Source organism: Lepidochelys kempii, chromosome 1 (assembly GCF_965140265.1).
Source record: "Lepidochelys kempii isolate rLepKem1 chromosome 1, rLepKem1.hap2, whole genome shotgun sequence".
Lineage (NCBI taxonomy): Eukaryota > Metazoa > Chordata > Testudines > Cheloniidae > Lepidochelys > Lepidochelys kempii.
The window spans coordinates 5,455,270-5,468,406 of record NC_133256.1 but is presented as its reverse complement, the minus strand read 5'-3'; the positions used below and the strand labels follow the sequence as shown (position 1 = coordinate 5,468,406).

The 13,137-nt window shown below is 46.1% G+C and overlaps 1 protein-coding gene across 1 annotated transcript; it reads right to left on the bottom strand.

Moving 5' to 3' along the window:
* Positions 1–11,973: 11,973 nt before the first annotated feature.
* Positions 11,974–12,909, bottom strand: LOC140896877 (olfactory receptor 51G2-like). The gene has a single exon (XM_073308982.1). It carries the CDS (start codon positions 12,907–12,909, stop codon positions 11,974–11,976), a length of 936 nt encoding a protein of 311 aa, XP_073165083.1.
* Positions 12,910–13,137: the final 228 nt, after the last annotated feature.

The window sequence follows — 13,137 nt, the reverse complement described above, 5'->3', positions numbered from 1 at the left end:
TTCCTGGCAGGAACTATGGAAAACCTCTGGGAAGCTCATGGGGTAAATCACTTGGTTGCCACTCCTTACCACCATCAAAACAAATGGCATGGTGGAGAAGTTGAATGGAACTTTGGGGGCCACGATTCCTAAATTCATAAATGAGCACTCCAATGATTGGGACTTAGTGTTGCAGCAGTTGCTCTTTGCCTACAGAGCTGTACCACATCCCAGTTTAGGGTTTTCCCCATTTGAACTTGTATATGGCCGTGAGGTTAAGGGGCCTTACAATTGGTGAAGCAACAATGGGAGGCATTTACACCTCTCCAGGAACTAACCTTCTGGACTTTGTAACCAACCTGCAAACACCCTCCGAACCTCTTTAGCCCTTGCTAAAGAAAACTTACAGGATGCTCAAAAAGAGCAAAAAGCCTGGTATGATAAACATGCCAGAGAGCGTTCCTTCAAAGTAGGGGAGCAGGTCATGGTCTTAAATGCGCTCCAGGCCCATAAAATGGAAGCATGGTGGGAAGGGCCATTCACGGTCCAGGAGCGCCTGGCAGCTCTTAATTATCTCATAGCATTCCCCACCTCCAACCGAAAGCATAAGGTGGACCATATTAATTCTCTAAAGCCCTTTTATTCCAGAGAATTAAAGGTTTCTCAGTTTGACAAACTGAACGGGCATACCTCTCCATTGACACAGGCAATGCTCACCCAGTTAAAGTCCAACCTTACCGGATGTCTCCTCAAGCTAAAACTGCTATAGAAGAGGAGATCCAGGATATGTTACAGATGGGTGTAATCCGCCCCTCTGGAAGTGCATGGGCATCTCCAGTTGTTCTAGTTCCCAAACCAGGTGGGGAGATACGTTTTTGCGTGGACTACTTGCGTTTTTACTACTTCTCCCCCACCCCTCCTGGGTTACCTTGGCAGTTATCCCCCCATTTGTGTGACAAATTCGTAAAGAATGCATGAATTTGAAACAACAATATTTCCAAATAGCCCTTAACCTGTTCTTTCACCACCAAGAGCTGCTCACCTCCTCCCCAGAATGTGCTGCCCAGTGCAGCCGGATGGGAGCTGACCTTGTCTGTGAAGACTGAGGTAAAAAGAAGCACTGAGTACTTTTTTCACATCATCTGTCACTAGGTTGCTTCCTCCATTCACTAAGGGTCCCACACTTTCCCTGACCTTCTTCTTTTTGCTAACATACCTGTAGAAACCCTTCTTGTTATCCTTCACATCCCTTGCTAGCTGCAACTCCAAATGTGCGTTGGCCTGCCTGATTACACCCCTGCGTGTTCGAGCAATATTTTTGTACTCCTCCTCGTCATCTGTCCAAATTTCCATTTCTTGTAAACTTCCTTTTTTTGCTTAAGCTTACTGAAGTTTTCTCTGTGAAGCCTCCCGTAATTGCTATTCTTTTTGCACATCGGGATGGTTTGTTCCTGCACCTTCAATAAGGCTTCTTTAAAATAGAGCCAGCTCTCCAGGACTCATTTCCCTCTCATCCTGCCCATTAGTTCCCGGAGAGAGTCAGAGTCTGCTTTTCTGAAGTCCTAAGTTCCAAGTTTTGCTACTCTCCTTGCTTCCTTTTGTCAGGATCCCAAACTCAACCTTGTCATGGTCATTGCAGATGTGGGGACCTGCATGAAAGCCTCCTAAGCTTACTTTTACCAGCTTAGGTTAAAACTTCCCCAAGGTACAAACTTCCACCGCCACCACCACACTTTATCTGGGTTCCTGAGAAAACATAGTTGGGACACGTCTTTCCCCCAAAATCCTCCCAACCCTTGCACCCCACTTCCTGGGGAAGGTTTGGTAAAAATCCTCACCAATTTGCATAGGTGACCACAGATCCAAACCCTTGGATCTTAGAACAATGAAAAATCATTCAGTTTCCTTACAAGAACACTTTTAATAGAAGTAAAAAAAGAATCATCTCTGTAAAATCAGCATGGTGAATACCTTGCAGGGTAATTAGATTCAAAACATAGAGAATCCCTCTAGGCAAAACTTTAAGTTACAAAAAAGACACACAGACAGAAATATTCATTGTATTCAGCACAGCTATTTTCTCAGCCATTTAAAGAAATCATAATCTAACACATACCTAGCTAGATTACTTACTAAGTTCTAGACTCCATTCCTGTTCTGTCTCCCGCAAAAGCATCACCCAGACAGACCCAGACCCTTTGTTTTTCTCCCTCCTCCCAGCTTTTGAAAGTATCTTGTCTCCTCATTGCTCATTTTGGTCAGGTGCCAGCGAGGTTACCTTTAGCTTCTTAACCCTTTACAGCTGAGAGGATTTTTCCTGTGGCCAGGAGGGATTTTAAAGAGGTTTACCTTCCCTTTATATTTATGACACGCCCCCCCCAAATCTCAGCTAGGGTGAAACGCTGGCTGGGGTTTCTTCCTGGAGCTCTAGGAAAAAACAGAGTTAATAAGACACATGCACCTCTAAATATACTACCAAGTACATAAAGACTAACAATATTTTGCACATCTCAAGGCTGATTTTAACCAGTTGAATCTGGGAAACTTTCACGGGAGAGTGCATCAGCCACTTTGTTAGAAGCTCCTGAGATGTGTTGGATGTCGAAATCAAAATCTTGGAAAGCTAAACTCCACTGAATAATTTTTTTGTTATTTCCTGTGGTGGCATGAAGCCACTGTAGTGCAGCATGGTCGGTTTTCAGGTGGAAACGCCTTCCCCAAACACATGGGAGTAGCTTTTCCAGGGCGTAGACAATGGCGTAACATTCTTTTTCAGTGACTGACCAGTTGCTTTCCCTCTCAGACAGTTTTTTCCTGAGAAACACGACAGGGTGGAATTCTTGATCTGGTCCTTTCTGCATTAAAACTGCTCCCACACCACGCTCGGACGCATCTGTAGTTACTAGGAACAGTTTGTCAAAGTCTGGGGCCCTTAGTACAGGGTCAGATATGAAAGTCGCTTTAAGCTGGTTAAAGGCCTTCTGACACTCTTTGGTCCACTGAACAGCATTTGGCTGTTTCTTTTTGGTTAGATCTGTCAGTGGAGCGGCGATTTGGCTGTATTGTAGTACAAATCATCTGTAATAACTGGCCAAGCCTAAGAAGGATTAAACCTGTTTCTTTGACTTTGGGACAGGCCACTTTTGGATAGCATCCACTTTGACCTATAGGGGGCTGATAGTTCTTTGACCCACCTGGTGTCCAAGGTAAGTGACTCTCTTTCGGCCTATTTGACACTTTTTAGCCTCAACAGTTAGTCCTGCCTCCCTTATGCTCTCAAGGACTTTTTGTAGATGTTCCAGGTGGTCTGCCCAGGAATCGGAAAAGATGGTCACCTTGTCAAGGTAGGCGACTGCATATTCTCCAGATCCCGCTAGGGGACCATCTACAAGTCTTTGGAAGGTGGCGGGTGCATTTCGCAGACCGAAAGGGAGTACATTAAATTCATACACCCCGACATGTGTGATGAAGGCTGACCTTTCCTTGGCAGATTCATCTAGCGATACCTGCCAGTACCCCTTGGTTAAGTCCAAGGTAGAGATGAACTGGGCCCGTCCCAGTTTCTCTAATAGTTCACCTGTGCATGGCATGGGATAGTTGTCTGGGCGAGTTACAGCATTTAGCTTACGGTAGTCCATGCAAAAACATATCTCCCCATCTGGTTTGGGAACTAGAACCAATGGAGATGCCCATGCACTTCCAGAGGGGCAGATTACATCCATCTGTAACATATCCTGGATCTCCCAATCTATAGCAGTTTTAGCTTGAGAAGACACCCGGTAAGGTTGGACTTTAAGTGGGTGAGCATTACCTGTGTCAATGGAGTGGTATGCCTGTTCAGTCAGTCCTGGGGTGGCTGAGAATGTCGGTGTGTAGCTACTGCACAGCTCCTTGATCTGCTGTCACTGCATATGCCCAAGGGTCATGGAGAGGTTCACCTCTTCCACACCACCAGCACTTTTCCCTTCATAGTAGACACCTTCAGGCCACACAGCGTCGTCTCCTCCCTGGGCTGTAGACTGAGAAACCTTTAATTCTCTGGAATAAAAGGGCTTTAGAGAATTAATATGGTCCACCTTATGCTTTCGGTTGGAGGTGGGGAATGCTATGAGATAATTAACAGCTCCCAGGTGCTCCTGGACCATGAATGGCCCTTCCCAACATGCTTCCATTTTATGGGCCTGGAGGACCTTTAAGACCATGACCTGCTCCCCTACTTTGAAGGAACACTCTCTGGCATGTTTATCATACCAGGCTTTTTCCTCTTTTTGAGCATCCTGTAAGTTTTCTTTAGCAAGGGCTAAAGAGGTTCGGAGGGTGTTATGTAGGTTGGTTACAAAGCACAGAAGGTTAGTTCCTGGAGAGGTGTAAATCCCTCCTTTTGCTGCTACACCAACTGTAATTGCCCCTTAACCTCACGGCCACATACAAGTTCAAATGGGGAAAACCCTAAACTGGGATGTGGTACAACTCTGAAGGCAAAGAGCAATGTATCATGGCCCCCAAAGTTCCATTCAACTTCTCCACCATGCCGTTTGTTTGATGGTGGTAAGGAGTGGCAACCAAGTGATTTACCCCATGAGCTTCCCAGAGGTTTTCCATAGTTCCTGCCAGGAAATTAGTCCCTGCATCTGTGAGTATGTTGGAGGGCCAACCTACCCTGGCAAAAATGTCTGCTAGTGCCTGGCACACACTTTTAGGCCTTGGGTTGCTTAGAGCTACTGCTTCTGGCCATCGGGTGGCAAAATCAGTGAAAGTCAGTATGGACTGCTTTCCTCTGGGGGTCTCTTTTGGAAAAGGACCCAGAATATCCACAGCTACTCGCTGAAATGGAACTTCAATGATGGGGAGTGGGTGGAGAGGGGCTTTGATCTGGTCTTGGGGTTTTCCCACTCTTTGGCATACTTCATAGGACCGGACATAGGTAGAAACATCCTTGGCCATTCCCTCCCAGTGGAAGGACCCCCCAAACGGTCTTTGGTCCTGTTCACCCCAGCATGGCCACTAGGATGATCGTGGACTAAGCTCAAGAGCTTGGCCTGGTATTTAGTTGGAACTACCAACTGTCTCTGAGAATGCCAGTCTTCCTGGTGTCCACCAGAAAGAGTTTCCTTGTATAAAAATCCTTTTTCTACAACAAACCTGGATGGATTAGAAGAGCTGAGAGGCGGTGGGTTGCTCCGTGCCGCCGTCCAAGCTCTCTAGAAGCTTTCATCTCTTTCCTGATCGATCTGGAACTGTTCCTTTGATGCTGGAGACATCAGTTCCTCATTGGATTGTGGACCTATGTTTGGTCCCTCTGGAAGCGATGTAGGGGATGGGGCTGTTTCCGTTGACTGTGAACCGATCTCCGCTGGGACACTATGTTGAGGTTCAGGCTCGGGCTGAGCCTCTTGTGTAGGGTTATGGGCTACTGCCGGTTCAGGTTCGGTGGGGCCCTCTGGTGTTGAGGTTGCAAGTACTGGATTCAGGGCTGGCAATGGGTCTGGTGCTGGTTGTTCCGCTGGTTCCAGTTCTGGGACTGGTTCCGTCTGGGTCTCTGGGACTGGATCCACTACTGCTGTTGCAGACATTGGTCTGGGGTCCAGGTCCATCACCTCTGACCGGGTCCCGATAGAAGTTTCCGGAACAAAGCTAGGCCTCCCAGCTTGTTTAGCCAGGCTGCGGGTGACCATTCCCACCCTCTTGGCCCGCTTCACATGACTGGCCAAATATTCCACCAACAGCATGGGAATGGTATAATCATCATAGACTGCAAAAGTCCACGTTCCTGACCAGCCCTGGTACTGGACATGCAACTTGGCTGTAGGCAAATTGAAAGAGTTGGACTTGAAGGGTTGAATCGTCACTTGGATCTTTGGGTTGATTAAATTGGGGTCCACTAAGGAAGCATGGCTAGCTGACACTTGTGCTCCGGTGTCCCTCCACATGGTGAACTTCTTCCCACCCACACTCACAGTTTCCCTCTGCTCCAAGGGTATCTGGAAGTATCTGGGCCTGCGGATCTCTGGTGTGATTCCGGTGCAATGAACTGTAATCTGTGGGGGTTCTTGGGGCAGTTGGCCTTTACATGCCCCAGTTCGTTACATTTAAAATATCGTCCAGCTGATGGGTCACTGGGGTGAGGTGGGTTGCCGGAGAATGGGGTTGTCATAAATATAAAGGGAAGGGTAAACCCCTTTGAAATCCCTCCTGGCCAGGGGAAAGCTCCTCTCACCTGTAAAGGGTTAAGAAGCTAAAGGTAACCTCGCTGGCACCTGACCAAAATGACCAATGAGGAGACAAGATACTTTCAAAAGCTGGGAGGAGGGAGAGAAACAAAGGGTCTGTGTCTGTCTGTAGTCGTCTTGGCCAGGGACAGAACAGGAATGGAGTCTTAGAACTTTTAGTAAGTAATCTAGCTAGGTATGTGTTAGATTATGATTTCTTTAAATGGCTGAGAAAAGAATTGTGCTGAATAGAATAACTATTTCTGTCTGTGTATCTTTTTTGTAACTTCAGGTTTTGCCTAGAGGGGTTCTCTATGTTTTTGAATCTAATTACCCTGTAAGATATCTACCATCCTGATTTTACAGGGGGGATTTCTTTATTTCTATTTACTTCTATTTTTTATTAAAAGTCTTCTTGTAAAACACTGAATGCTTTTTCATTGTTCTCAGATCCAAGGGTTTGGGTCTGTGGTCACCTATGCAAATTAGTGAGGCTTTTTATCCAACATTTCCCAGGAAAGGGGGGGTGCAAGTGTTGGGAGGATTGTTCATTGTTCTTAAGATCCAAGGGTCTGGGTCTGTAGTCACCTAGGCAAATTGGTGAGGCTTTTTACCAAACCTTGTCCAGGAAGTGGGGTGCAAGGTTTTGGGAAGTATTTTGGGGGGAAGGACGCGTCCAAACAGCTCTTCCCCAGTAACCAGTATTAGTTTGGTGGTGGTAGCGGCCAGTCCAAGGATAACGGGTGTAATATTTTGTACCTTGGGGAAGTTTTGACCTAAGCTGGTAAAGATAAGCTTAGGAGGTTTTTCATGCAGGTCCCCACATCTGTACCCTAGAGTTCAGAGTGGGGGAGGAACCTTGACAGGGGTGGTGGGACGATAAGGTGCCGGGAGGGTTCTTTGGGAGGTAGGTGGGGCCTTGGCGGCCCCCAGGAATAGGGTGTGGTCTGGGGTTGTCGCTTCTGGACTCCGCTCCAACTGCAACCAGTTTTTTTCTCCTCTGCCACCTCTACCCATCTGGCTCCAATCTCTCCCACCTCGATTACAGTTTTGGGCTTCCCATCTAGGATGTTTCTTTCTATTTCCTCAGGAACACCCTCTAAGAATTGTTCCATTTGCATTAGGAAGGGCAAATTTACTGGAGATTCAATACTGGCTCCTGATATCCAGGCATCCCAATGTTTCCCAATGTGGTAGGCATGTCGGGTAAATGACACGTCTGGTTTCCACCTTAGGGCTCTGAACCTCTGACGAGAATGCTCGGGTGTTATCCCCATGCTGACTCTCACCTTGGATTTAAACAGTTCATACTTGTTCATGTGTTTTTTAGGCATTTCAGCTGCCATCTCAGCTAAGGGTCCACTGAGCTGCGGCTTCAGCTCTACCATGTATTAGCAGGTAGAGATGCTGTACCCAAGGCAGGCTCTTTCGAAGTTTTCTAAGAAGGCCCCAGTAACCTCGCCTGCCTTGTAGGTGGGGAACTTTCTGGGATGGGAAGTGGTACCTGGAGAAGGATTGCTAGAGTTTGTTGGTATATTCTGCTGAGCCTTTACCTTCTCCATCTCCTCCACATGCTTCCTCTCTTTTTTCCTTCTCCTCCAGTTCTTTGGCCCTTGCCTCCATTTCTTTGTCCCTTGCTACCATAGCTCTCCTGTGAGCAGCCACTTGGTGTTGTTCTGCCTCTTTCGCTGCCTCACTTTCTTTGTCCCTTGCCTCCATCTCTTTGTCCCTTGCTCCATCTCCCTCCTGTGGGCAGCCTCCTGTACCTCCTTCTCCAGCCGCATGAGTTCTATCTGTCTTTCATGTTCCTTTTGTTTTTCATCAGCCTGAAATCTGGCTAATTCGGCTTTTGTTGAGCCGAGGAGTCTGTCATCCTAACTTCTTGGTTTTTAACTAACTTTACACCCGAGGTTTAGAAATAAAGCAAACAAAACTTGGCTTGTAAAATTTTGCTGTGCTGGAATAGCATACCTATTCTCTGATAGTGATTGTCAGCGTACAGAAAAATACAAAACCAAAAGACCCAAAAACTAACACTTTTGTCTTCAGGCAAATAGGTAGAAATCTCCTCTAGTTGCTCTTAGGTCTGTGAAGACTTGTGAATTTACCTGCAGGAGGGTAACGACTCTGCCTTTAGGAAGAGAAACTGCAGCTCCCAAAGACAATTCCCTTTTGTCTCTGCTCTGGCCCCAAAGCAAAGCAAAGCAAAAAAACAAACAAACAAACCAACCTTCCAACTATTGCCAGTTGGAGACCTGCTTTCTAGCAGCACAAAGGATTTTAAAAATTTCCTTTTAAAATCTGTTTTTCTGGTTCAGAAAATCTCAAATTGATCTCAAAATGATTTCAAGTTAATCCCACCACTCTGCCATCATGTCAAGGATCCTTCCCCACTCTAAGCTCTAGGGTACAGATGCGGGGACCTGCATGAAAACCTCCTAAGCTGACTTTTGTTAGCTTAGGTTAAAACTTCCCCAAGGTACAAACTATTTTACCCCTGGACTTCCACTGCCACCACCAAACTTTATCTGTGTTCCTGAGAAAATGTAGCTTGGACACGTCTTCCCCCCCCCCCAAACCTCCAACCCTTGTACCCCACTTCCTGGGGAATGTTTCGTAAAAATCCTCACCGATTTGCATAGGTGACCACAGACCCAAACCCTTAGAACAATGAAAAAGCATTCAGTTTCCTTACAAGAAGACTTTTAATAGAAGTAAAAAAGAATCATCTCTGTAAAATCAGGATAGTAAATACCTTACAGGGTAATTAGATTCAAAACATAGAGAATCCCTCTAGGCAATACCTTAAGTTACAAAAAAGACACACAGATAGGAATATTCATTCTATTCAGCAGAGCTATGTTCTCAGCCATTTAAAGAAATTACAATCTAACACATACCTAACTAGATTACTTATTAAAAGTTCTAGGACTCCATTCCTGTTCTGTCCCCGGCAAAAGCCTCACCCAGACAGACCCAGACCCGTTTTTTTCCTCCCTCCTCCCAGCTTTTGAATGTATCTTGTCTCCTCATTGCTCATTTTGATCAGATGCCAGAGAGGTTACCCTTAGCTTCTTAAGCCTTTACAGGTGAGAGGATTTTTCCTGTGGCCAGGAGGGTTTTTAAAGGGGTTTACCCTTCCCTTTATAGTTATGACACCCCCTGTGTCATAACTATAAAGGGAAGGGTAAACCCCTTTGAAATCCTTCCTGGCCAGGGGAAAGCTCCTCTCGCCTGTAAAGGCTTAAGAAGCTAAAGGTAACATTGCTGGCACCTGACCAAAATGACCAATGAGGAGACAACATACTTTGAAAAGCTGGGAGGAGGGAGAGAAACAAAGGGTCTGTGTGTCTGTCTATATGCTGGTTTCTTCCGGGGATAGACCAGGAATGGAGTCTTAAAACTTTTGGTAAGTAATCTGGCTAGGTACGTGTTAGATTATGATTTCTTTAAATAGCTGAGAAAAGAACTGTGCTGAATAGAATAACTATTTCTGTCTGTGTATCTTTTTTGTAACTTCAGGTTTTGCCTAGAGGGGTTGTCTATGTTTTTGAATCTAATTACCCTGTAAGATATCTACCATCCTTATTTTACAGGGGGGATTTCTTTATTTCTATTTACTTCTATTTTTATTAAAAGTCTTCCTGTAAGGAAACTGAATGCTTTTTCATTTTTCTCAGATCCAAGGGTCTGGGTCTGTAGTCACCTAGGCAAATTGGTGAGGCTTTTTACAAAACCTTGCCCAGAAAGTGGGGTGCAAGGTTTTGGGAAGTATTTTGGTGGGGAAAGACGCGTCCAAACAACTCTTCCCCAGTAACCAGTATTAGTTTGGTGGTGGTAGTGGCCAATCCAAGGACAAAGGGTGCAATATTTTGTACTTTGGGGAAGTTTTGACCTAAGCTGGTAAAGATAAGCTTAGGCGGTGTTTCATGCAGGTCTCCACATCTGTACCCTAGAGTTCAGAGTGGGGGAGGAACCTTGACAAGGGGATTGAAGTCTCCCTTGAGATCCCATTGCATGGACTACCTGTGGGGCGTCAGGATCATGGGATGGGGGCTGTTTTCAATCCCCTGCTCCTGCTCCTCCTCTTGCCCCCCCATGCCCAGGGTAGATAGGGGGTCCGTAGTTCCCATAGTGGGCCAGGGTCCCTGGGTGGCTCTTAACACAGCCTAGATCTATCTTGCAGGAAGACCAGGAGGCGGGCCCTCAAGGAGAAGAGGAGGAGCAGAGCATGAAGCCTTGTGGGGGGAAAGATGGAGCAAAGGCCTGAGAGGAAGAGGAGGAGGAGTGGGTGGAGCCTCAGGGGGGAGAAGAAGGGCAGGGTTACAGGGAGGCAGGACTCCTGCATGTGTCTTGCTTTTACCTTTTGACTAGGTGGTCACCCTAAACTGCATGAGCTAGGCTGGGATAGGAGCTAGCCGTGCCTCTCTGTGGGAGTTGAGATGCATTTCCACCCCTTTCCAATCAGCTGGGGCAGCACAAATCGGGGGAAGGAGAGAGAAACTGGGCCTGAGTCTCTTGGCAGGACTAGTGTGTGTCAGACCTTCACTCACACAAATAGTTCTGCTCTGCCTCTGTGGGAAGAGGGCTCAGCAGGTGTGCATAGCTATCAGTAGGGGAGTGGATGCCTGAATGGCTTCTCCTGGGGCTTCTGTGTAAATCAAGTCTCTGACACCACTCACACACAAGAATCTGGCTGAAGGCGTCGGGGAAGGGTGGGTGTCTCTGCCCAAGTAGTAGCCCCTGTCTACAGCTGGTGCAGCCCCATGAATCATGCAGCACCCAGAGCGCTCAGGAAGGGCCAGGACTGCAACAAGAGAAGAGCTCTGCAGCTTTTCTCATGGCCCCTGGATGTTTAGGCAGAGATGGTACAGGGACAGGCCAGGTGTAACTGGAAACAACATGCACGTCTCTTCTCTTTACTGACTGTATCAACAGGAATTCTGAGTTTGGAGTAGCCACCGATACAGCTCTTTATGGGCCAACATCCCACTGCTCCCTTGGCTCTCCATGAACAGCGTCACTTTGTAAATGCTTCTTCCGGCCTTGGTTTCCTTTCCCGACTGGGCTCTCCTCCCTCATCAGCCCCTCTCCCCTTGCTCTGGGTCTTAGACCCCATCTGGACCTCTCTCTAAAAAGTGGAGATCAGTAGCTCATGTCTTCTCAGATAAAAAGAACAGGAGTACTTGTGGCACCTTAGAAACTAACAAATTTATTAGAGCATAAGCTTTCGCCACTTCATCAGATGCATAGAATGAAACATATAGTAAGATATATATATATATAGATATATACATACATATAAGTTGGAAGTCACCATACGACCTGTGAGAGGCTAATTAGTTAAGATGAGCTATTATCAGCAGGAGAAAAAAACTTTTTGTAGTGATCATCAAGATGGCCCATTTTGACAGTTTACAAGAAGGTGTGAGGATACTTAAGTTAAGGAAATAGATTCAATATGTGTAATGACCCAGCCACTCCCATCTCTATTCAAACTCAAGTTCATAGTATCTAGTTTGCACATACATTCAAGGTCAGCAGTTTCTCATCGGAGTCTGTTTTTCAAGCTTTTCTGTTGCAAAATTCCCACCCTTAAATCTTTTACTGAGTGGCCAGAGAGGTTGAAGTGTTCTCCTTCCGGTTGTTGAATGTTATGATTCCTGATGTCAGATTTGTGTCCCTTTGTCTCAGATGTAAGAGTCCAGGAAGGAATAGATGGCTGTAGCCTGTGTTTTTTCACTCCCAGGTCACTAGTATGGGAGCAGTGGGAGGAACTGACCCTTCAGTTGATGAACACCCTGATTATCCTTGCACGAAGTTGTTTGCTTTTCATGCTGTACACAATGGGGTTCATTAGGGGTGGGACCAGCAGATAGAAGTAGCCCAGGACAAACTGAAACAAGTGAGAAGAGCTATTCCCAAATCTGTGTATCACAGACAAGCCGATCTCTGGTAGGTAGAAGAGCAGGACGGCACAGAGGTGGGAAACGCAGGTGTTCAAGGCCCTGAGACACTCCGCATGGGACACGACATTCAGCACTGTTTTGAAGATCATCACATAAGAGAGGAAGATGAGCAATGAGTCCAACCCAATGGTTAAGAGTAGAGTAGACAAGCCATAGACATTGTTGACTGTGATATCCGAACAAGCCATGTTCATGACTTCCTGATGTACACAGTAGGAATGGGAGAGAATATTAGTTCGACAGTATTGGAACCGTTTCAGCAGAAAAGGGAGTGGTAATACTACGACTATCCCTCTTAGCACACACAGCAGTCCCATTTTGGATAACCTCCATGGAGTTAAGATGGAGGCATATCTCAGTGGGTTACAGATTGCAATGAAGCGGTCAAAGGCCATCAACAAGAGGAAGGAGGATTCCATACTTTGAAGCAAGTGGATGAAGAACAGCTGGGCAAAACAGGCATCAAGGCTGATCTCCCTAGAGTTGAACAAGAACATGCCCAGTATCGTCGGTATGGTGGATATTGATAAGCCAAGGTCTGTGATGGACAACATGGAAAGGAAAATATACATGGGCTCATGGAGGCTTGGATCTGTTTTTATAATGAACAGAATGACTGAATTTCCTACTATTGAAATAACATACATTAAGCAGAAGGGGATAGAGATCCAGAGATAGACATCTTCCTTTCCAGGTATTCCGGTGAGAAGGAAAATTGTAAATTGGAACTTGGTATCATTGACAGCTGACATAATGGACTGGGCAGGTTCAAGGAGTTTTCAGGGTTCCTTCCTGAAAGGAAAAAGAACAGGAGACTAGCTGATATTTAACTAGACATCTTTCTGCTCTGAGTGCAAGTCTAGAGACTCCCAGGAGATGAAGAAAGATCAGTAAAAACATACTCTTTGATTTACCCAATTAATGGGAAGATAGGCATTGCTAGACTGGATCAGACCTGAGTCCATCTAGTGCACTATCCA